The 24,259-nt window shown below is 43.2% G+C and overlaps 1 protein-coding gene across 1 annotated transcript in view; it reads left to right on the top strand.

Annotated features, from left to right (window-relative positions):
• Nucleotides 1-24,259, top strand: part of LOC109920806 (rabphilin-3A-like) — a 220,963-nt gene that overhangs the window by 184,133 nt on the left and 12,571 nt on the right. Inside the window, exons 14-18 of the mRNA XM_048611789.1 lie at nucleotides 2,458-2,584; nucleotides 3,032-3,088; nucleotides 12,133-12,284; nucleotides 19,402-19,483; nucleotides 24,112-24,208. Coding sequence (XP_048467746.1) covers nucleotides 2,458-2,584; nucleotides 3,032-3,088; nucleotides 12,133-12,284; nucleotides 19,402-19,483; nucleotides 24,112-24,208 — 515 coding nt within the window. The remainder of the gene's footprint in view (nucleotides 1-2,457; nucleotides 2,585-3,031; nucleotides 3,089-12,132; nucleotides 12,285-19,401; nucleotides 19,484-24,111; nucleotides 24,209-24,259) is intronic.

The raw sequence follows: 24,259 nt of genomic DNA, 5'->3' as shown, positions 1-24,259 counted from the left end.
AAATTTAACTGGTTCAGATACATTATGCCACATCTCTGCAACAGGTAAGACCTGAACCCAGGCCTCATGGTCTCGAACTAGAGACACTATTGCTGCACCACATGAGTCCTAAGTTCCTCTGTGGGAGGCTAGTGGGCAATGACTGATTCCATTTGTGCAAGATCACACCGATTAATGTCATTTCCCAATGACAGGGTTAGTACTGCAGTCCAGTCAGCAGCATTTGGAAACATAATTGCCTTCCCCCAGATGCAGGGTGCTATCGACTCAACCGACATGGTACTGAGAAGTCCATTTCACAATGCTGTGGAATTTATTAAAAGGAAGAGGAATGATTCAGTTAATGTCCAGCTGATCTGTATTCACCATTACCAGTGCCGGAGCTGTGTACCCCAGGCAGCTGCCATAACTGCTACATCTGGAACTGGCTCATGTACTTCATGCTTCTGAGGATCCAGCTGCCTTACAAGGCTGCTTACTGAGGGACAAGGGGTACCCTCCATGATTATGGTTCATAACACCATTGCGCAACCTCCTGACTGATGCAAACACAGTTACGATGCTGTCCATGCTTCATCCAGAGCCATGTGGAGCAGATGTTACAACTGTTGAAGATGTTGTTCTGCTGCTTGGACTGGTCTGGGGGACTCCCCATTATGGTGCAGACAGAGTGTGCCACATCACTGTGGTTTGCTGTGCTCTGCACAATTGGAGCAGGCAGCAAGGCAATGCAATAGATACTGAGGAACTGGCAGACTGACCGTAGTCTTTGGGGATGAGAACATTGAGAGGAGGAAGCTCTCCTTGTGCATGACAGGTTTCAGCTGTAACAGGCACTACAAGCTGGACAGATTCTGGTTGACACATCAGTAGATGAGAGCTGGGTGTATCAAACCATCATGGAACGTAGTTCTTGGTCATCATTTGGTTTATATTATGGGAGCGAACTGCAGCCTCTACTTGAGGTGTTTGTGTTTGGTTTTGCTGGTTGGAAGTAAAAAACTCATCTTTGGAATTGCCCGATTGATTACCTATGTGTAATGTTCCCTTACTAGACAGTGACAAGATGCAGGTTGACAGTGGACACTGAGGTCAGAGTAGCGGTGACTCAGAAAGGTTTAGATGGGGTGTTGCCGAGGACATGTAAACTTAGAGACCTGGCTGATAAACCGCAAAATCAGTGACAGAATGGGATTGTTTATGCCACGGAGTGTCAGTTATGTGCCATGGCAGTCTGGTTTTGTGTCTGCTATGCCGTTACATTAGGTGAGGGGCAACGCTGTGTTGCCAATTCCTCTCCGGGTGCGCAGCAACCTTTAAAGACGACAAAGGTGCCAGGACAGCGACATTTCAGCGGATATCTGGTGAGTGGTGATTCGTTCTGGTACATGGTGAGTTGGAGGATGGGGCTAGAATCGAGTGAGAGGGTCACCATAGGGGCAAAAAGTTCTTAAGATGCAGTGAGATAAATTGCTAGGTCTCGTGGAGAGAACTCTCTGTGAAAATCAACAAAACTGACACCGCCAAAAACAACTTAAGATTTAGGTCTGAGTGTCAGTTTTTTCTGGATCTCAATGTTTGCTCATTTTAACCTGGATGCCTAACCCATCTGTTCATTTCTGCCTCAATTTTCTACCTTGTTCTCTAAGCCGCTTGATTTTATTTGAACAGTTTCTATAATGTCACATAAGTTTATATTTAATAATTTTGGTGCTCTCATCCATGCTGATTTATGAGAACACACCCAAGCCGATCAGAATTGCTTAGATTATACATATGCTTTATGAATTCAATGAACTTTACTCCAAATATTTCCAAATTTGATTAACTTGTTAGGATGTGATTGCCATCTCTTTGACAAGAACGTTCATGTCCTGTTTTTCAGACTTACATCATCTTCCCTTTTGCCTAATTGGATTGTAACACTGTTCTTAAATTCTGGTGAATTTGCCTTTGTTACCTCTAATCTTGATTATTTCATTTCTGATTGGCTGGCCATCCTTCACCCAACATAAATCTGAATTAATTCAAAACTCTGCTGTTTCTACCCTAAACTGCAGCAAGAGCCATTCATCCATTATCCCTGAACCACATTAGCTCCTGATCCGACAAGCCCTCAACTTTAAAAGTTTAACCCTTGTTTTCAAATCCATTCATAGACTGCTTCATCTCTGTAATCCACCCCAGCCCAACAACCCTCCCAAGTTTCTGTATTCCTCCTATTCTGACTGCATTTTCATACCAAACTTTAATCATTAGCAATCATGCTTTTATCTGTGTTGGCCCTAAGCTGTAGAACTCCTCCACCTAACTCTCCTCCTTTAATACACTCATTAAAACAAATGTTGGTTATCTGTCCAAATAGCTCCTTACATGGCTGTGTATCAAACTTCACTTGATCACCTTCCTGTAAATTATTGATTTTTTTCATCCTGATTTGATCTCTTTCCAATACAGGATCTCTGTCCTGGATGAAGATAAGTTTGGTCACAATGAATTCATCGGGGAGACCAGAGTTTCTCTGAAAAAACTTAAACCTAATCAAGCAAAGAACTTCAACATCTGTTTGGAGAGAGTGGTGCCAGTAAGGAATACTAGTATTTTAACCTGCAGGGGCCTGTGCCTTGTGGTCAATTAAAATGTTGAATTTTCAGTGCTCGCATCAAGGTTCCAATCAACTAAATTGGTGGCTTGAAATCTCCTCCATCAGATAATGTGTAAAATGTGCTTTGGGCAGTCTTGACTGTTTCAAGGTGGCATGAGTCTCAAGAATGCCCTAAATATTGGCATGAATGTGATAATGTAGCTCGTACAACAGTACTGATAGTGGAGTTCTCACTCTAACTTTGGACGATTGACACTGGAGGAAGACATGGGCTGACTAATGAACAGACCATAGGAAGAAACAAGTTTCCAAAGTGTTAGATTGTGTGTACATATTAATTACACTTGTGCAATTAGTTACATTTGTGAATGTATTCATTTGCTGCCCTCCAGGCTGTCACTAAATCCATTGTAAATATTTTCATAGGTAAAACGAGGTTCAACAGTTGGATCATCACGAGGAATGTCACTTTATGAGGATGAGGTAAACTTGGACCAATCGATTCTCTGGGTTGTAGTTTTCAAAAAAACTCTGACTGAATAATAACATATTATGTCCCACGGGGTCCTTCACTGAATATCCTTTTTTATTTGTTTCATGGGATGTGGGCAGTGCTGGTCAGGCCAGCATTTATTGCCCATTCTTAACTGCCTTCTGTCAACCACATTGTTGTGGGTCTGGAGTCACATGTTGACTACAGTAGGTGAGGATGGCAGATTTCCTTCTATAAAAGGAGACTTGTGAACTAGATAACAAGGTGTAGAACTGGATGAACACAGCAGGCCAAGCAGCATCAGAGGAGCAGGAAAGCTGACATTTCGGGTCTGGACCCTTCTTCAGAAATGGGGCGTTTTGGTCTGGACCCTTCTTCAGAATTATGAACTAGATTTTTTTTTATATAACAATTGACAGTTTCATGGTTGCTATTAGTTTAAATTCCATAATTTTATTGAATTCAAACTTCAGCATCTGCCTTGGTGGGATTCAAACCCATGTCCCAGAACAAGCTTTAGATTACTAGTCCAGTGACATTACTATGATTTGTATGGTGCAGATCCATTTAAAGGCATTTTAGGTCAGATCACCCAAATGCTTGGTCCAGGAAATGAGCCTTAAGAAGCATCGTAAAGGAGGAAAGAAAGAGGGAGAGGTACAGAGGGATTTCCAGAATTTGAAGCCTATGCAACAAATGTTGAGGAATTAAAATTGGGGATGAACATGAAGTCAGAATTAGAAAGGCACAAATCATAGAAACCTTACAGTGAGGAAACAGGCCATTTGGCCCAACAAATCCACACTGCCCCTCCAAAGAGCATTTCCCCCAGACCCATTCCCCCACAACTGCATTTCCCATGTCTAACCCACCTAACCTAAACATCCCTGGGCACAATGGGCAATTTAGCATGGCCAACCCACCTACCCTGCACATCTTTGGACTGTGGGAGGTAACCAGAGCACCTGGAGGAAACCCACACAGACACAGGGAGAACATGCAAACTCCACACAGACAGTCGCCCGAGGCTGGAATTGAACCCAGGTCCCTGGTGCTGTGAGGCAGCAGTGCTAACCACTGAGCCACCATGCCACCCATGTCTTGGTAGTCTATGGAATTGGAGGAGATTACAGCGATGGGGAGGAGCGCGGTCATGCAGTATTTGAAAGCAGGAATGATAATTTTTACATCAAGACGTTTCTTGACAAGGAGTCAGCGTAGACCAGTAAGCTCAGAGGTGATAGGGAAATGGGACTTGCTGTGAGTTAAAACATGAGCAGAGTTTTGGATGACCTGAAGTTTACAATAGATGGAATGTGGAAAACCAACTAGCAGATTCTTGGAATAGTAGAGTCTAAGGCTGTGGGGCTAGAGGAAATTACAGAGATAAGGAGGAGTGGGATTATGGAGACTATGGAAGCATTTGAAAACAAGGACAAGAATTTTAAAACTGATATGCTGTTGGAGTTGGAGCTAATATAAGTACTGAGGTGGTGGATGGATGATAGTGTGTTAATATATAGGCAGCAGAGCTTTGAGTGAGCACAAGTTTATGTCAGGTTGCAGCTAGGAGTTGGAATGTTCAGATATAGAAGAAACAAACATTGATGAGAGTTTCAGCAGCAGATGAACTGAGGCAGGATGTGAGTCGGGTATGGAAGGAAGTAATCCAGATGTTCAGGTGAATATGTGGTCAGATACTCATTTCAGGATTGAATATAATCCAAATCTGAGAACAATCCAGCTCAGCTTCAGAAGTACCCAGGGTTGGAAACAATGGAACAAAATCAAAGTTGCTGGAAAAGCTCAGCAGGTCTGGCAGCATCTGTGAAGAAAAAATCAGAGTTACCGTTTAGGGTCCGTGACCCTTCCTCAGAACTCAATGGTTGGAAACGGTGGTAAGGACAGCTGGTAGTGAGATTCAAAACAATTGCTTCAGTTTTCCCAATATTTACTTGTAGGAAATGGCTCTTCATCTAGTATTGGATTTATGACAAATCAGAGGGATAGTAGTTCAGAGAGTTGATGGTGAGATGAAACTGATTGTTGTCATTATACAAGTGGAATCTGAATCACTTGTTATTTTCAGTTGATCTTTCCAAAGAGGTAACACATAGATGGGAAATAAAAGGTGAAGGAGGAAATGTCCTGGGGGGGGATTCCACCAGTAATGGTGTTAGGATGTGAAGATGTTACAGGTGAATCTGTGTCTACAAGTAGGTATATAAGAATGGAGCCAACGAAATGTAGTTCCACCCTGATGGACAGAGGAAGAGAGGTGCTGGAGATGGAGGTGTGGTCAACTGTGTCAAAAGTTACAGGTGGCTTGAAGAAGAAGAATCATTTTCCTCAGTCATATTTTCAAAGTTTCTCATTCGTGATTTTGTCAAGAGCAATTTCTGTACTGTACAGGGCTAAAAACCTGATTGGAGATATTCAAACATGGAGTTGTGGAAAAGATGGGCAAAAATTTGGAAGTCAAAATGTCCATATTACAGAGGAGGAGGTGTTGGATGACTTAAAACGCGTAAAGGTGGATAAATCCCTGGGACCTGATCAGATGTGCCCTAAAACTCTGTGGGAAGCTGGAGAAGTGATTGCTGGGCCCCTTGCTGAGATTTTTGTATCATTGATAGCCACAGGCAAAGTGCCGGAAAACTGGAGGTTGGCTAATGTGGTGCCTCTGTTTAAGAAAGGTGGTAAGGAAAAGCCAGGGAACTATAAATCGGTGAGCCTGACATTGGTGGTGGGCAATTTGTTGGAGGGAATCCTGAGGGACAGGATTTACATGTATTTGGAAAGGCAAGGACTGATTAGAGATACCCAACATGGTTTTGTGCATGGGAATCATGTCTCATGAACTTAATTGAGCTTTTCGAAGGAGTAACAAAAAGGATTGATGAGGGCAGAGCAGTGGATGTGATCTTTATGGACTTCAGTAAGGCGTTCGACAAGATTTCTCATTGTAGACTGGTTAGCAAGGTAGAAGGCAGAGGGTAGTGGTGGAGGGTTGTTTTTCAGTCTGGAGGCCTGTGATCAGGGGTGAACCACAAGGATCGGTGCTGGGTCCACTGCTTTCTGTCCTTTATATAAATGATTTAGATGTGAACATAGGAGGTATGGTTAGGAAGTTTGCAGATGACACCAAAATTGGAGATGTAGTGGACAGTGAGGAAGGTTATCTCAGAGCACAATGGGACCTTGATTGATGGGCCAATGGGCCGAGGAGTGGCAGATGGAGTTTAATTTAGATAAATGTGAGGTGCTGCATTTTGGAAAAGCAAATCAGGTCAGGACTTATACACTTTACTTGGAAGGTGCTGGGGAGGGTTGCTGAACAAAAAGACTTTGGAGTGTAGATTCATAGTTCCTTGCAAGTGGAATTGCAGGTAGACAGAATGGTGAAGAAGATATTTGGTATGCTTTCCTTTATTGGTTAATGCATTGAGTTTAGGAGTTGGGAGGTCATGTTGCAGCTGTACAGGACATTGGTTAGTTCACTTTTGGAGCGCTGTGTGCAATTCTGGTCTCCTTGCCATAGAAAGGATGTTGTGACACTTGAAAGGGTTCAGAAAAGATTTACAAGTGCTGTACATCTCTATGAATCCATGAGTTAGGGGAAGTGTGTGAAGCAGATCATAGAATGATCTTAAAACACCACAATGCAGATAGAAGCCTTTTGGCCCATCAAGTCTACACCAACACTTCGAAGAGCATCCCACCCAAACTCACCTCCCCACCCATCCTATCCCTGTAACCCTGCATTATTCAGGGCTAATCTGCCTAGCCTGCACACTACAGCATAGCCAATCCAAGCAACCCACACATTTTTGGACTGTGGGAGGAAACCAGAAGCTCACTCGGGCTCGGAGAGAATGTGCAAACTCTACACAGATAGTCACCCAAGGCTGGAATCAAACCTGGGTCCCTGGCGCTGTGAGGCAGCAGTGCTAATTGCTGAGCCACTGTGCCAGCCATTTTTTGATACAGCTAGATGCCTGCAGCATTGCTTGCAATAACTTCACAGGCAGTGACTGCAGGGTGATCAGTGTGCCCCTGCAGTTGCAGTGGCAGCAACTGAAGCCCTTGACCATCATCAACAACACTGCACCTCCCTTTTTAAAGATTAGAAGGACCACCTTAGTGTACCAGACTTAATTCATATTATTTTCCATCATGGAATCAAAAGTCATTCTTGCTGAAGTCACACACTTCAGTGACTTGGCCAGAAAATTTATGCTCCAGATACTCCAGTACTGAGGAAGTGCTGTGTTGTTGGAGATGTCACTTTTTGACTTAAATCTTAAACATATCCTGTCTCCTCTCAGATCATAGTGGTAAAGTATCCCATGGCAATCAGCGATACTTTGAGAATTGCTGTGGAATTCTCTTGTGTTCTAGTCAACATTTATTCATCAACTAATATTTTTCAAGCAGATTGCTTGTCTCTGAGCTGTGATGTCCAGCAGGGGCAAAGGCTATAAAGGCCTTAACATTATGAAGTCCTTTGAGATAATATCCAGGTATTATCAAGCTGGCTACTTACTACCAGGCTTGCCATTGGGCCATTATCTGCAGCTCTGGTCTCATTTATGAAGAGACCCATCACGTTCTGCAGGTTTTTTTGAAAAATATCACAAAGGACCTACACCAAACATTTTAAACTCAAGACTGTTGCTGGCTTCAGTGTGGTTTATGTTTTCAAAAGCCAAGGACAAACTCTCAATGGATTCGGTAGTTGAAAACTCTTCAGCAGATTATCAGATCATTACCGTATTACTGTTTGAGGATCTCTTTCTGCAAATTGGCTGCATTGTTTCCTATTTATTTTGCACAATACTGATGATACTTCAGAAAATATTTCTTCGCATAGATTGCGAAGGTCACTAAATAATTTGCAAATGGTTTATTTGACTTCTGTAAACAATATTCATTCTATTTTTGGATCTGTCCTGTCCATTCTCCTCAATAAAAGCCACAAAGAAGTCCTTTCACCTTAACTACAAGCTAATTTGTCATCTCCATTTCGAATCCAAGACTGTCCAATCTAGAGTTTATTTCTCCCACATTTCCATCATCCAAATCCCTCCAGAGTGATTCTATTGAGACTGCCCAGATTAAAGTTACAGTCCTTGGCAAATGCTAAACATTATGTCCATGCATTTGACTTTCAAAATCTCACAACTCTCTTTTACTGTCCAAGTTTGAGGCAGGATTATCACATGCTACTTGTTCCAATAAGGTTCATCTCCAGCAATGGGTTCTCTTCCTGCCCCTACACAGTCACCTTATGATGTGGTATGCTAATCATCATTTACATGTTACTATAGGGTCTATATATTACCATAGGATTTACTTATTATTATAGGATCTCCCCTGAATCCTATGACCACCATTGTATTTCAGACTCAAGCTTACCAAGGCAAGCACAAGAAATTCTTCTACACCAAGCTAACTCATGAGATTGTCCTGTCACAACAAAATTGTGTACTCTTACCTATCCCTGGCTGCTTTAGTAAGTTTACTTTTTAAATGCGTAGCTTTTGACCTAAAATAGAGCTTTACCACAATCTTTCAACTTTACCTGATTCCCTCTGCCACTGGAAATGTTCAACGTCACCTCTTGACTTCTCCTATAGCCATCAGTTTTCATAAAGCCCAACCTCTAAAGTTTTGCACCCTACTTGTCTTTAAAACTCTCTCATTATTCTATTGCCCACCGGTCTCTACTGACCTCCTTTCCAAGATATCATTTTCAAAGTTTCTGCCTTTACCTATAAATTCTCCATTTCTCTATTGTTCTTCCTTCGTTGCATTTAGTCCCAAGAGTCTTGCCTCCAAATCCTCTGTAAAATCATGACTACCAGAATTACCAAGCACCTCTACCATATTCAAAATCTATCACCTCAACACCTTTGCTACCAGTCACTGTCCATTTTCCCTTAAAGTTCCTCAAGGTGCTTTCTGCTAAAGGTTCATTGTACAGTATTGTCATAAATTTTCATTGAACATGGAATGCACTGGAATGGCGGTGCTGGCCAACCAAAAGTGCTGACTAACTGTGTTTTTTGACAGGCTGCTACTCAGTACTTGACTCATGACTTGCACTTTAAGGTGTCCAAAGAAGGCTAAATGCTTCCTAATAAGTAGAAATTAAAACAGGCTGCTCTTTTAAACTCCCCTCCATTGATTGACAGCTACAGCAGGGGTGAATTCACCTGAAACCAGAAACAATCCAGCACTCCCCTGATTCCTCAGGGTGTTTCACAAATCTGTTGCCCAGTTCATTTCTCTCAATTTCAAACATTTTTAATAAACTGAACTGTCACCTGTTAACTATTCTCTGATCCTAAGAAAATCAGTCAACGAAGCTCAGCATACTTGCTACAGGCAGGACTACACCACCCGTTGGCTTCTTAGTCGCTGAGGAAGAATGAGGTGTTCTTTGGAGCCAGGTTTTGTTAGAACAGTCAGCACTGGGCGAGCCCTTTTTTGGACCCCAACGTTACTATAGAGTTAAGTAACAGCATTCTTCAGTGGAATCCAAATAGACTTTGCATAACTCATGCATACTTCACTTGAAAAGTCCAGGGTGCTTCTTATGATACTGAATGAATGGTTTTGATATTAGCAACACAAAAGTCCATCAACTCCTCACACTTATTATTGAAGGTGGGTGTGAGAATGGAGGAGGCAATTGGTGGAAGAGGAAGGATAGTAATCAAGAAGAGACACTGGGGCCAGGGGTTATCTTCAGATTATGAATATCCTTTGAACAAACAGTTTCAGTGATGGAGAGCAGGCCTAAATATTTTATACCAAACTTGGTAATGGATGAGTAAACTAGTTGTCTGCAAATGTATTCAAGTCTGTGTCTTTTAGACTTCAGGGTAAGGACAGAAGGGGTATACTGGGGCAATAACTGGCGTAAGAATATGTATGATTTTAATGGGAACAAAGAAGGAGGCTGTGCCATGATAGTAATGTCACTAATAATCCAGAGCCCTGGGCTAATGATCTGGGGACAAGGGTTCATATCCCAACATAGCAGACACTGATTCAATAAAATCCAGAAATAAAAAGCTAGTCGAATAGTACAGTGTAACAATTGTCATTAGTAGATGGAATAGAATGTGGCAAAGCATGAAGTTATGCACTTTGGTAGGAAGGATAGAGGCATAGACTATTTTCTAAACAGGGAGAGACTTTGGAAATCTGAAGCACACAGGGACTTGGGAGTCTTAGTTCAGGATAGCTTGCAGGTTCAGTTGGCAGTTAGGAAGGCAAATGAAATGTTAGCATTTGTTTGAACAGGACTAGAATACAAGATCAGAGATGTACTATGGAGATGTACTATTGAGACTGTACAAGGCCCTGGTCAGACCGCATTTGGAATATTGCGAGCAGCTTTGGGCCCCATATCTACGGAAGGATGTTATGCCCTTGGAGGGAGTACAGAAAAGGTTTACAAGAATGATCCCGCAATGAAGGGCTCTTCTTGTGGGGTGCTGTTGAGGACTATGGGTCTGTACTCAAAGTTTAAAAGGATGAGGGCCGATCTCATTGAAACTTGCACAATGCTGAGAGGCACAGATGTAGTGGACGTGGAGATGTTTCCACTAGTAGAAGATACTAGAACCTGAGGGCACAGCCTCAAAGCAAAGGGACAACACTGCAGAACTGAGATGAGGAGGAATTTCTTCAGGCAGCGGGTGGTTAATTTGTGGAACCCATTGCCACAGAAGGCTGTGGAGACCAAGTCATTGAATGTAATTAAGGGAGAGATGGATAGGTTCTTGATTAGTAAGAGGATCCATGTTTATAGGAAAAGGCAGGGAAATGGGGTTGAGAAACATATCAGCCATGATTGAATGGCAGAGCAAAGCCAATGGGCTGAATGGCCTAATTCTGCTCCTATATCTTATGGTCTTACATTCATAAAAACAAACCTGGTTCATGAATATCCTTCAGAGAAGGTAATCTGCCATCCATACTTGGAGCACAGTAATGTGGTTTACTCTTAATTGCCGTCTGAAATGACCCAGAGTGGCAATTAGGGATGGGCAACAACCCTGACCTTGCAAACAGCACCAACATTCCATGCGAAAACAATTTTGAAAGGAAGTTTAAAACTGAATGGCATGTTTAGGTCCCACTCCACAAGACATGATCAGTTGTGAGCCAGAGACTAAATAATCAAACATGCTGTAGGAAATAGTGCACACAGAACAAAGTAGGGTTGGATGGGGGAAGGAGAATATGTCTACTGGAGGATACAGGAAATGATCAGAGACCACCTTATCAGTAATAGTTATAATGGATATTGGAATCAAGCAAGATGGGGAGATCGAAGAGGTAGTTATGAATGTGGATGGGGGAGTTTATATGAAGGGAGAGATTTAAGGAGGAAATCTGCGTACTCAGAGAAGGAAGGGAAAGAAAATCTTTGACTGAAGTTGGAGTTAGTGAGGATGCAGAGGCTGAGGGAGGAAAGGGATGCTTTGGTCTAATACCTGGGTGGGACCTGAACAAGGATTTTAAGTGAGAGATGAGGGGTAAAACAAGGTGATAAGCTGAAAGAAGTTGTCAGAGTAGTTATAGCTCATGTATTACACTTCCCTTACGCAGCATCCTATGGTGATTTTCCCAGCACACTTGTTGAAGTGCATTTGCCCTGTGCAGTAACTGTGGCTATACCATTTTTAGATGTCAATCCCCAGGATGGTTTGTGCACTACAGGTTCCCCAATAAAAATTTCACAGCTATATTCTAAGGTGCAGCAGTAAATTCTGACCAGCAAACTAAATAGGCTGCTCTACCAGTGTTTTTAGAGCAAGTGAATCCTGCCTATTCTAGGCCCTGCCGTGTGCTAGTATTGTCCTGCTTGTGCATTCTGGAAATAATTAATAACATTATTAATCATTGGTTTGGTGCAACCTGGCATGTCATTGTGTATAAATCTTTCTAGTAAGGTTCAGTCAGGACATTCTTTCGGCATTTTCACACTGATGCACTCGCTGTTCTTTTCCTCCAGGCTGATCATAATGTTGATACTGAAGAGAGAGGCCGGATTCTTGTCTCCCTCCTATACAGCAGCCAGCAGGGAGGCCTGATAGTCGGAATTGTACGTTGTGTTCATTTAGCGGCTATGGATGCCAATGGATACTCTGATCCTTTCGTCAAAATGTATGTAATTTTACACCTGCCTTTCTACTAGTTGAGTTCTTCCTAACCTCCAGAGTGCCTGATAGTGTTTCAGCCTCTGCTGAACACTGCCAGTTGTGTGTTTTTCCATTTGCCTGTGACTGGTACTTTCCTGCCTAGTCTGCCAAAACATCCATCACAAGCCCATCATTGATACTCTTAGCCCTATTCTCTTTTCAGGATCATTTCAATTTCACTCCTAATTTTCAGTCTGGGCTGTACTGTTCTGGTTAGCCTGTTTCCTTCTGTCAAATCAGCAACATTCTTCCGGTTGGTCTCAGTGCATAACCTTGGACTGTCAATGTAGAATTTGTTACCCATCCATTTTCAATCTCAGACCGAGTCCTTACTTCCTGATCATCTATCCAAGTTGCCCTGTTTTGTTATCTAGCCTTGGTTTTCTGTCAGTTTTTTTTTGTCTTGTTCTTTGCCTAAATTAGCAAGGTAAATGTGTTCATGCATTCTGTATTTCTTTCTGTTCATTTACCAATGAGCTCATTTTCAAAGTTATTGCTACATTGTTAAGGTAAAAATTGACAACTTCCTCAATTGCACAAAACATGGACAAAATGTTCATAACTTACTCCTGGCTAGTTATCTTCAACTTCTGATTCCTCCAAGCTACGCCTGCCTCTTTGTAGGTTACGTGGAACAATCCCTCTTCCGTACCTACACCGGCCCCAAACCCCACCTCTTCCTCCGTTACATTGATGACTGAATCGGCGCCGCCTCGTGCTCCCACGAGGAGCTCAAACAGTTCATCCACTTCACTAACACCTTCCACCCCAACCTTAAGTTTACCTAGACCATCTCTAACACCTCTCTCCCCTTCCTGGACCTCTCTGTCTCCATATCGGGCAACCACCTAGAAACCGATATTCATTTCAAGCCCACTGACTCCCACAGCTACCTAGAATACTCCTCCTCCCACCCACCCTCCTGCAAAAATGCTATCCCCCATTCCCAATTCCTTCGCCTCCGCCGCATCTGCTCCCAGGATGAGGCATTCCACTCCCGTACATCTCAGTTGTCCTTGTTTTTCAAGGACTGTAACATCCCCCCCTCAGTGGCCGAGAACGCCCTCAACCGTGTCTCCCACATCTCCCGCAACTCATCCCTCACACCCTGTCCACGCAATAAGAACCAAAAAAGAATCCCCCTCGTCCTCACGTACCACCCCACCAACCTCCGGATCCAACGCATCATCCTCCGACACTTCCGCCATCTGCAATCCGACCCCACCACCAAAGACATTTTTCCCTCCCCACCCTTATCTGCTTTCCGGAGGGACCACTCTCTCTGTGACTCCCTTGTCCGCTCCACACTCCCCTCCAGCTCCACCACACCCGGCACTTTTCCCTGCAACCGCAGGAAGTGCTACACCTGCTCCCATACCTCCTCCCTCACCCCCATCCCAGGCCCCAAGAAGACTTTCCACATCAAGCAGATGTTCACCTGCACATCTGCCAATGTGGTATACTGCATCCGCTGTACCCGGTGTGGCCTCCTCTACATCGGGGAAACCAAGCGGAGGCTCGGGGACCGCTTTGCAGAACACCTACGCTCGGTTCGCAATAAACAACTGCACCTCCCAGTCGCGAACCGTTTCAACTCCCCCTCCCATTCCTCAGACGACATGTCCATCCTGGGCCTCCTGCAGTGCCACAACGATGCCACCCGAAGGTTGCAGGAACAGCAACTCATATTCCGCTTGGGAACCCTGCAGCCCAATGGTATCAATGTGGATTTCACAAGTTTCAAAATCTCCCCTCCCCCTACCGCATCCCAAAACCAGTCCAGCTCGTCCCTGCCTCCCTAACCTGTTCTTCCTCCCACCTATCCCCTCCTCCCACCTCAAGCCGCACCTCCATCTCCTACCGACTAACCTCATCCCGCCCCCTTGACATGTCCGTCCTCCCTGGACTGACCTATCCCCTCCCTAACTCCCCACCTACACTCATCTTTACTGGCCCCATCCCCGCCTCTTCGACCTGTTTGTTTCCTCTCCACCTATCCTCTCCTCTATCCATCTTGTATCCGCCTCCCACTCTCTCCCTATTTATTTCAGAACCCCCTTCCCCTCCCCCTTTTCTGATGAAGGGTCTAGGCCCGAAACGTCAGCCTCTCTGCTCCTATGATGCTGCTTGACCTGCTGTGTTCATCCAGCCCTGCACCTTGTTGTCTCGGATTCACCAGCATCTGCAGTTCCTACTATCTCTGAGTTAATTAATCTCGTTTAGTTACACTGTGAATGTACTTACATCACATGTTCTGCAGGGGTTCAAAAAATGGTTCATCACTGCCTTCTCAAGGGTAATTAAGGATGGACATTGTGATGAAGATTTATAATACAGTGTTATTATTTGGGAACTTGGGTTCTAAAGTAGAGGTAAAGAGTTTTCGGTTTTCAGTTCTGTGAAGGTGGCATTGTTTTAAGTTTCAGAAACTCAATTGTTTTAGCAGTGGGTCAAAACAGCATTGGCCAAGAAAGCATGGGACTTAAGTTAAATGACTAGACAAGTTACCAGGTGAGGAAATTGCTGAAGTGTCTACTAAGTAGAGCTTTTATGATCCAGAGAGAGACAGCTGGAGAAGCCAGAGGCCAGAAGCAAGTTCAGCTCAGAAGTACCATATCAGAAAATGTGTTATTTAGTAGCCATAAAGTAGTCTAGACTCCTGGAAAAAAGCCCTGTCTGTGTTAACTTCTTAGGGGTCAGTGAGAAAATTCATTGCGTGAGTCTGTGTGGCTCAGGGTGAGATTGTCAGAATCACATCTGATGAATGTCCAGAAAGTGATCGAAACAGAACACTTGTGACATTGTCAATTGAATAAGAAATTAAAGAATACAGATGAGCTTGATAATTCACTGGATTTAAATGTGTGTAAATGATGATGCTGGGGATAAAGATTGTGTTACTGAGTGGAATTTTATAGGGGTCTGAGTAACACGGACTATGGCAAGATTTGTGGCATAATCATATGAGAAGTCCAGTAAGGCCTATCTCAATGTCAAGAGCATTACTTTCCCTCCATCTTTTATGCGTTTGCACAGTGGTGTGTCGAGTTGCCAATCAGTGGGATTACAACTTTTTATATGCCTTATTTATGGCACAACTCGCCTCATTAATATTCAGTTTCCTACCTTCTCAAACACGCCAAACAAGTGAGAGGCGAGAAATCTAAGCGTGGAAATCAAGTGGCTCACTGGCGATTTTGGCTTGCTGCTTGCTCTGTAGGACCTCCATCTTGGACAGTAGACCCCTACATCTCAGGGCAGACCCCATGGGCACCAGCCACACATGTACCTCATACACTGGCATTGGCATCCAACATGTGCCAACCTTTAAGAACTCTCATGGCACATCCCTGATCCACTTCTAGGATTCTTCTGAATCTCAATGCTGCACACGGGAGCGAATAGCCTTTGTTCAGGGGTCCCGGCACATTAAGTCATCGGTAGCCTCTGACATTAGTTCAGAGAGATTTGATACGATAAGTCAGCTGCTCGAGCGGTCATCAGGATCCTCTCCACATGAGGAACCTAATCATGTTCAGCCCACCATGCGTCTGGACTCTTTCTGCCCTGTTAGGACAGTTTTTTTTTCCTGGAATGAGCGACAGGCAGGTAATTTCAGAGATGAGGGTGGGTGTCACAGCTAATACTTTTGGTGCAGTTCAGCAGGTATCCTGAATGAGTGAGTGTACAGCACAGATGACAAGCAGGGTTAGTGGTTTGGGAGGATGGGGTGGGTGAGAGCGAGTAAGGGATAATGTAGCAACCAATAGCGAAAGTGGTAGAGCGTGAGCCTTGGTAACAGGCACGTAGAGTAGCAGAGACAGAGCAAGTGTGAAGGATCAGTGGGAAGATGGTGGGACTTATGGTGGCCGAGCAGAGAAGGACATTGACCTTCTTTCTGCATTGCTGGGCATTCCTTCAATTCACTGAGACTGCTGTAACCTGGTTTGCAACTTTGGACAAGACTGGCATGGACTTGTGTTGTGGACTCCACTGCTGGTCCTGGAGGAACAGGTAGATAAAGTTCTTAGGGCTAAAGGGATCAAAGGGTGGGGGGAGAAAATGGAAACAGGATACTGAGTGGATGATCAGTGATTATCACATTGAATAATGGAGCAGGGTTGGAGAGCTGAATGACTTTCTTACGCCCCTATTTTCTACATTTCTAAGTCCCACGTTTGCACAACACATTCAGTAGGACCTCAAAATCCCTGCCTGCAAAGCCAGGTGACAATTCTCCAGCTTTTACACTGGGGCAAATGTCAGAAACTATGCAGGGCAACTTCAATGAACAGTGCTTGTCCGGGTACATAACAGGCTTTTAAAGATGGTACGGGCACAAGGAATGCCAGTGTTTCGGCAGATATCTGGTGAGTGGTGGGTCGTTCTGGGTGTGGCATGTGATAAAATGGGATTAGAATTGGACACCATGAGGGGGGGTAGGTAGTTATTGAAGTTCATTTTTTAAGAAATGACCAGAAATCTCAATGAGCTTCATGGCAAGAATCCATCCAAAAACCTCGATGCAACTCTCAGTCAAAAAAAAGTCAAATTCAGTCCATAGTTTTTTCCTTTTGTGTAATTAACTTATGTTCTTTTTTTAAAAGTACACCAACAGCCTCTTGTTCGATGGTTCAGTGACTGACTGCCATGATAATAAAATTGCAGTATTAAAACCTACGGGCTATCAAGCCAGGTTTCACTCTGGGATCTGATTTATATTACCATCAGCTGAGATTGTATCACAATCAATGCTTTACTTACCAGAAAGATGCTCAACCCATGAACAAATTTAAGAAAACAAAATGAGTGGTTGAGAGAGGTGATTAGGATCCATTCAATGTGGTGAATCACAACAGTATATCAGTACCTTTAGAACAAAGAACAAAGAAGAACAAAGAAAATTACAGCACAGGAACAGGCCCTTGGGCCCTCCAAGCCTGTGCCAATCCAGATCCTCTATCTAAACCTGTCACCTATTTTGCAAGGATCTGTATCCCTCTGCTCCCTGCCCATTCATGTATCTGTCCAGATACATCTTAAATGACGCTATCGTGCCTGCCTCTACCACCTCCACTGGCAACGCATTCCAGGCACCCACCACCCTCTGCATAAAGAACTTTCCATGCATATCTCCCTTAAACTTTTCCCCTCTCATCTTGAAATCGTGACCCCTAGTAATTGAGTCCCCCACTCTGGGAAAAAGCTTCCTGCTATCCACCCTGTCTATACCTCTCATGATTTTGTAGACCTCAATCAGGTCCCCCCTCAACCTCCGTCTTTCTAATGTAAATAATCCTAATCTACTCAACCTCTCTTCATAGCTAGCGCCCTCCATACCAGGCAACAGCCTGGTGAACCTCCTCTGCACCCTCTCCAAAGCATCCACATCCTTTTGGTAATGTGGCGACCAGAACTGTACGCAGTATTCCAAATGTGGTTGAACCAAAGTCCTATACAACTGTAACATGACCTGCCAACTCTTGTACTCAATAACCCGTCTGATGAATGAAAGCATGCCGCATGCCTTCTTGACCACTCTATCGACCTGTGTTGCTACCTTCAGGGTACAATGGACCTGAACACCCAGATCTCTCTGTACATCAATTTTCCCCAGGGCTTTTCCATTTACCGTATAGTTCGCTCTTGAATTGGATCTTCCAAAATGCATCACCTCGCATTTGCCTGGATTGAACTCCATCTGCCATTTCTCCGCCCAACTCTCCAATCTCTCTATATTCCGCTGCATTCTCCGACAGTCCCCTTCACTACCTGCTACTCCACCAATCTTAGTGTCATCTGCAAACTTGCTAATCAGACCATCTATACCTTCCTCCAGATCATTTATGTATATCACAAACAACAGTGGTCCCAACACGGATCCCTGTGGAACACCACTGGTCACAGTTCTCCATTTTGAGAAACTCCCTTCCACTACAACTCTCTGTCTCCTGTTACCCAGCCAGTTCTCTATCCATCTAGCTAGTACACCCTGGACCCCATGCGACTTCACTTTCTCCATCAGCCTACCATGGGGAACCTTATCAAATGCCTTACTGAAGTCCATGTATATGACATCTACAGCCCTTCCCTCATCTATCAACTTTGTCACTTCCTCAAAGAATTCTATCAAGTTGGAAAGACATGACCTTCCCTGCACAAAACCATGCTGCCTATCACTAATAAGCCCATTTTCTTCCAAATGTAAATAGATCCTATCCCTCAGTATCTTCTCCAGCAGCTTCCCCATCACTGACGTCAGGCTCACCAGTCTATAATTACCTGGATTATCCTTGCTACCCTTCTTAAACAAGGGGACAACGTTAGCAATTCTCCAGTCCTCTAGGACCTCACCTGTGCTCAAGGATGCTGCAAAGATATCTGTTAAGGCCCCAGCTATTTCCTCTCTCACTTCCCTCAGTAACCTGGGATAGATCCCATCTGGACCTGGGATTTGTCCACCCTAATGTCTTTTAGAATACCCAACACATCCCCCCTCCTTATGCCGACTTTAGAGAAACAAGGGAGTTTACACCTTACAAGTATAGGCCTTGAAATTCAAACACACTATTACAACTGAGTAAAATTAGACTGAAATACATTCATGCGTGTGATTTCTCATGAAATAAGTTCCTGATTCCCTATAAGCTGCTTGTGTAGAAAATTTAGATGCAATGTCCTTGAGACACTGCACCCCTACAACAGGTACTTACTGAATGGCATTGCAAAAGGTTGGCTGAGGATTAATGTGTGACTCCAGATTTGATTTGATTTGATTTATTTATTGTCTTGCATATTTTATCACAAAATACCATGAAAAGTGTTGTAGCTTCACCACTCTCCAGCGCCATCTTAAAACACAGAAAACTTAGAATACAAAGGTCGAAAAATAAAGAAATAAAGAAGAGGAGGGAAGTTAATTAGACATTTTCAATATCAAATCCATGATGATTGTATGTCACAGGCTTGTAATATTTGACTTCAATAGCAGCAATTGACAGAAACTCTCTCCATCTCATGAAATTTTAGCTTTAATGTAAATGGCATTCATTTGAAACTTCATTTCTTTTCATTTCTTTCAGCTGCCTCAAGCCTGACATGGGAAAAAAGGCCAAACAAAAGACTCAGATCAAGAAGAAGACGCTGAACCCTGAATTTAATGAGGTGAGACTCAGCAATCTTATAGGCAAACATCCACAAATAGTTTGTAGTTATACATAAATGCTGCTAATGGGTTTGATTATTTTTCTTATTCATTCACAGGATGAGGACGTTGCTAGCTCGGCGTAAATGCCCAAAGGGTAGTTAGGAGTCAACCACATTGCTGTGTGTTTTTAGTCACATGTAGGCCAGACAAGGCAAGGTCAGCAGGTTCCTTCACTAAACGACATTAGTGAATCAGATGTGTTTTTCTTGACAGTCAGTAACAGTTCCATGATCATCATTAGATTCTTAAATCCAGATTTTTTTTTTAATGAGTTCAAATTCGACTACCTGTCAGGGTAGGATTTGAACCCAGGTCCTCAGATCATTACAAAAACAGAAATTGTTGGAGAAGCTGAGCAGCTCTGGCAGTATCTGTGGAGAGAAAGCTGTTAACATTGAGTCCAGTGACTCATCATTCTGCTTTCTCCCCACAGATACTGCCAGATCTGTTAAGTGTCTCTAGCAATTTCTGTTTTTGTTTCAGATCTCCGGCATCCACAGTTCTTAGCTTTGTACCCAAAACATTACCTAGATCTGGGGATTAGTGGTCTAGCAATAATATCATTAGGACATTGCCTCCCCACCTGTATTTGAGGACCCCCCAAATGATCGGACAAATCAATTCCATAAAAGCATGATGTCTGCATCTCATAGAAGTCACTGTTGTGACCTTAGGTTCGTATACTATACTATAGTCTGAACATAATATTGATCCCTATGACAAACTTACAAACAAAAAGTAGTAGGTTATTCTGGCACTCAAACCTGCTCCACCATTTAATAACAACATAGTTGATCTGATTGAAACCTCAAGTCCTCATTCCTGCCTACTCCCGATAAACTTTCACCCTTTTTCTTACCAAGAATCTGTCCACTTTTGCCTGAAAACATTCAGGAAATCTGTTTTGGCTGCTTTTCAGGAAGTAGGTTTCAATGACTCTTAGTGTCTGTAAAAGAAAAACTTGAGCCTCATCTGTTTAAAATAGGAAACCCTTTACTTTTAAACAGTGACCCTTAGTTCTAGTTTCTCTCACAAGAGAATACATCCTCTCCACAGCTACCCTGTCGAGACCACTCAGAATTTTATTTGTTTCAATCAAGTCACCTTTTACTTGTCAAAATGTAGATTCAATTCTAGCCTGTTAAACCTTTCCTCATAGGAATACCTGCCCATCACAGGTACTTGTTTAGTAAGTGTTCTCTGAGCTATTCTCAACACATTTATGTCCTTCCTGAAGTAAAGGTGACGAATACTCACCGGTGTTCTGTATAACTGATGCATAAAATTCCTACTTTTGTATTTAATTCCCTTACAATAAATCATAGAATCCCTACAGTGTGGAAACAGGCCCTTTGGCTCAACAAGTCCACACCGACACTCAGAGCATTCCACCTGGACCAATCCCCCTAATCTACACATCCCTGAATACTATGGGCAATTTAGCATGGCCAATCCACACCTAGCCTGCACATCTATGGATTCATAGAATCACAGAACCACTACAGTGTGAAAACAGGCCATTCGGCTCAACAAGTCCACACCGCCCCTCTGAAGACCATCCCACTCAGACCCATTCCCCTACCCCTGCATTTCCCAAGTCTAACACACCTAACCTACACATCCCTGGGCACTACAGGCAATTTAGCATAGCCAATCCACATTTTGAAATTCCAATATTCAATGAATTAATTCAGACTCATCATGGATTTAATAACAAAATGCTCAAATCTGGCAGAGTCCCAACACCACCAGCAAAGTTTTGCAGCCAGCAGAAACAAGGCCAAGTTATTGTATTCAAAACTTTCCCACAGAACATGATCCTGCTTCTTTTGGCACATCTTTGGACTGTGGGAGGAAACCGGAGCACCCGAAGGAAACCCATGCAGACACGGGGAGAACGTGCAAACTCCACACAGACAGTCACCCGAAGGTGGAATTGAACCCTGGCACTGTGAGGCAGCAGTGCTAACCACTGTGCCACCCCGTGATAAATGTTAACACTCGATTGGCTCTCCTAATTACTTGATGTACCTTCTGTGATTCAAGCCTGAAGACATCCAGATCTTTCTGTAACTCAGAACTCTGCATTCAAAATTATTCTCATAAAGCATTATTGGTTTATGAGTTGGTTCTGTATGAGGTGCAATATGAATTCACGTCTAGCGTTCTGAGCCAAGTAGTTACGGAGGAACACAGAGCATCCATTCAGCACTTTATCTATTTGGAGCATAGGTAATTTCAGAGACAGAGGCTCCAACTTAGCTTGGGACAGGACAATGATGTGCAGACCTGGATTGGGAGGGAGGCACACAAGATCGTACTAGCTTGAGGCCTGAACAATTTTAAATCTTGGGTCTCAGTTACTTGTCACGATGCTTACTCCTGATTGAGGGGGAATACATGGACACAGGCAGGCAAAAGTGGAAAATTGCGGTGTTTCAGACTGAACTGGAAGCTCAGGGATACGATCTGCTGTAAAGGCACTGGGTGGTGAATGAGATCATTATAATTTTAGCGAGGGAGGGAGGAAAGTTGGGGTAGAGGAAGGTATAAGGATTCCTTGTGGGGCCAAAAGAAGCAGGATCATGTTCTGTGGGAAAGTTTTGAATAAAATAACTTGGCCTTGTTTCTGCTGGCTGCAAAACTTTGCTGGTGGTGTTGGGACTCTGCCAGATTTGAGCATTTTGTTATTAAATCCATGATGAGTCTGAATTAATTCATTGAATATTGGAATTTCAAAATGTGTTTGGTCTGTTGGTCTATGGCCAGCAGAGTTTACAAAAAACAGCAGGGGCTGGAAAAACGGTGGGTTAGTGTTTAGCACCAACTGCTATGTTAGATTCCTCAGCTTGTACTGTTTATACAGGAAGTGTTACAATTGGTGTTAAATAAACTGCAGGCTACTCAGGCATGTTCAGTGGCCTATATTAGATTTAAATCTGTTCATGTCATACATTATCCAGGTAACATATATCACTCTACCTTAGTGATCGCTGGGTTAGTGTTCATGGGCTGCCTTAATAACTTATTATGGTGGCACCATCAGAACTGAAACAGTGCAGGGAAAAAAGCTTTTTAATACAACCAAGAACTGGGAATGAATGCAGCCTTGCCAGTTTGCTCATATTATAAGATTATGTCTCTACAAAAGATACAAATATTGTCATCTGGTTAGTCACACCCATCAACTCTTACAAATGAATACCTGACTAAAGATTCAAAGCAAGATATGAAAAGGAGTTAGTTGAAAGAAAAGGGACACATCTTAATCTAGTAAAATGGTATTAACTATGGGTGTGACTCCCACACCAGGTGAGGTTAGCATGAAGGACTCTCCTTCTCAACTTCTCTCCTCACCTGAGGCATAGTGACCCTCAGGTTAAACCACCACCATTTCTCGCTAATGAGAGAGCTGTCTTCTGGTCCAGTAGGACTATGGTGCCTTTACTTTTAAAAATATATACTTTACCTACTATGGAGGAATTAAAGCAGAGATGAAGTTGGGTAGTTAACAGTAAGGTTGAGTGTCTCGGGCTATAAAAGGGTGTAAATGGGATGGTCAAATGGGCAAATGAGCAGCAGATGGAATTCAACCCAGAAAAGTGTGAGGTGATACACTTTGGAAGGAGTAATTTGACAAGAAAGTATTCAATGAATGGCATGACACTAGGAAATTCTGTCGAACAAAGGGACCTTGGAGTTTGCCCATAGACTGAAAGCGAAGGGCGTGTTCGTAGGGTGGTGACAAAGGCATATGGGACACTTGCCTTTATCAATCGAGGCATAGCTTACAAAAGCAGGGAAGTCTTGTTGGAGTGATATAGAACTTTGGTGAAATCACAGCTAGAGTACTGTGTGCATATCTGGTCACCACATTACAAAAGGGTGTGATTGCACTGGAGGGGATGCAGAGGAGATTCATCACGATGCTGCCTAGGATAGAAAATTTAAGTTATGAGGAAACATTGGATAGGTTTGTCTTGTTTTTGTTGAAGCAAAGAAGACTGAAGGGCGATCTGATTGAGGTATACAAGGTTATGAGGGGCATGGACAGAGTAGGTAAGGAGCAGCTGTTCCCATTAATTGAATGGTCAGTCATGAGGGGACACAGGTTCAAGGTGATGGGCAATAAGTTTAGGGGGAATGTGAGGAAAAGCGTTTTATATCCAGAGGTGGTGATGGTCTGGAATGCACTGCCTGGAAGGATGGTAGAGGCGAATTATCTCACATCCTTTAAAAAGTACTTGGTCATAACATTTAAGGCTTTGGCCAAATGCTAGTAAATGGGATTAGATTGAAAGTCAGGTGTTGCTCACGTGTCAGTGCAGAGTCAATGGGCTGAATGGCCACATCTGCACTGTATGATTCTATGATTTTAAGTCAGCTATCCCAAAGGATCCTGTATAAGACCCCATTACATTAGATTTTCAAATCCACTGATGCTGAAATTCTCCTTTCCCTTCTATCTCCTGACTTCAATCCCATTCTAAGTGCTCACAGAATTGATAGCAGCTGTTTATCTTCTTCTTATGTAAGTCAGAAGCATGAAAGCGTATAATTACCAATTCATTTCCTTTCTCTGCAGGAATTCTTCTATGATATTAAACACAATGACCTGGCTAAGAAAACTCTGGAACTCTCCGTGTGGGATTATGACATTGGCAAAGCCAATGATTATATTGGTGAGTTAAGAATTGGAAGTGCTTTCAATTAAAGGAACACATGCTAGGGAA

Source organism: Rhincodon typus, chromosome 24, assembly GCF_021869965.1.
Source record: "Rhincodon typus isolate 14 chromosome 24, sRhiTyp1.1, whole genome shotgun sequence".
NCBI classification, from domain to species: Eukaryota; Metazoa; Chordata; class Chondrichthyes; order Orectolobiformes; family Rhincodontidae; genus Rhincodon; species Rhincodon typus.
Note: the sequence above shows the minus strand (reverse complement) of the source record. Positions and strands in the feature narration are given on the sequence as shown.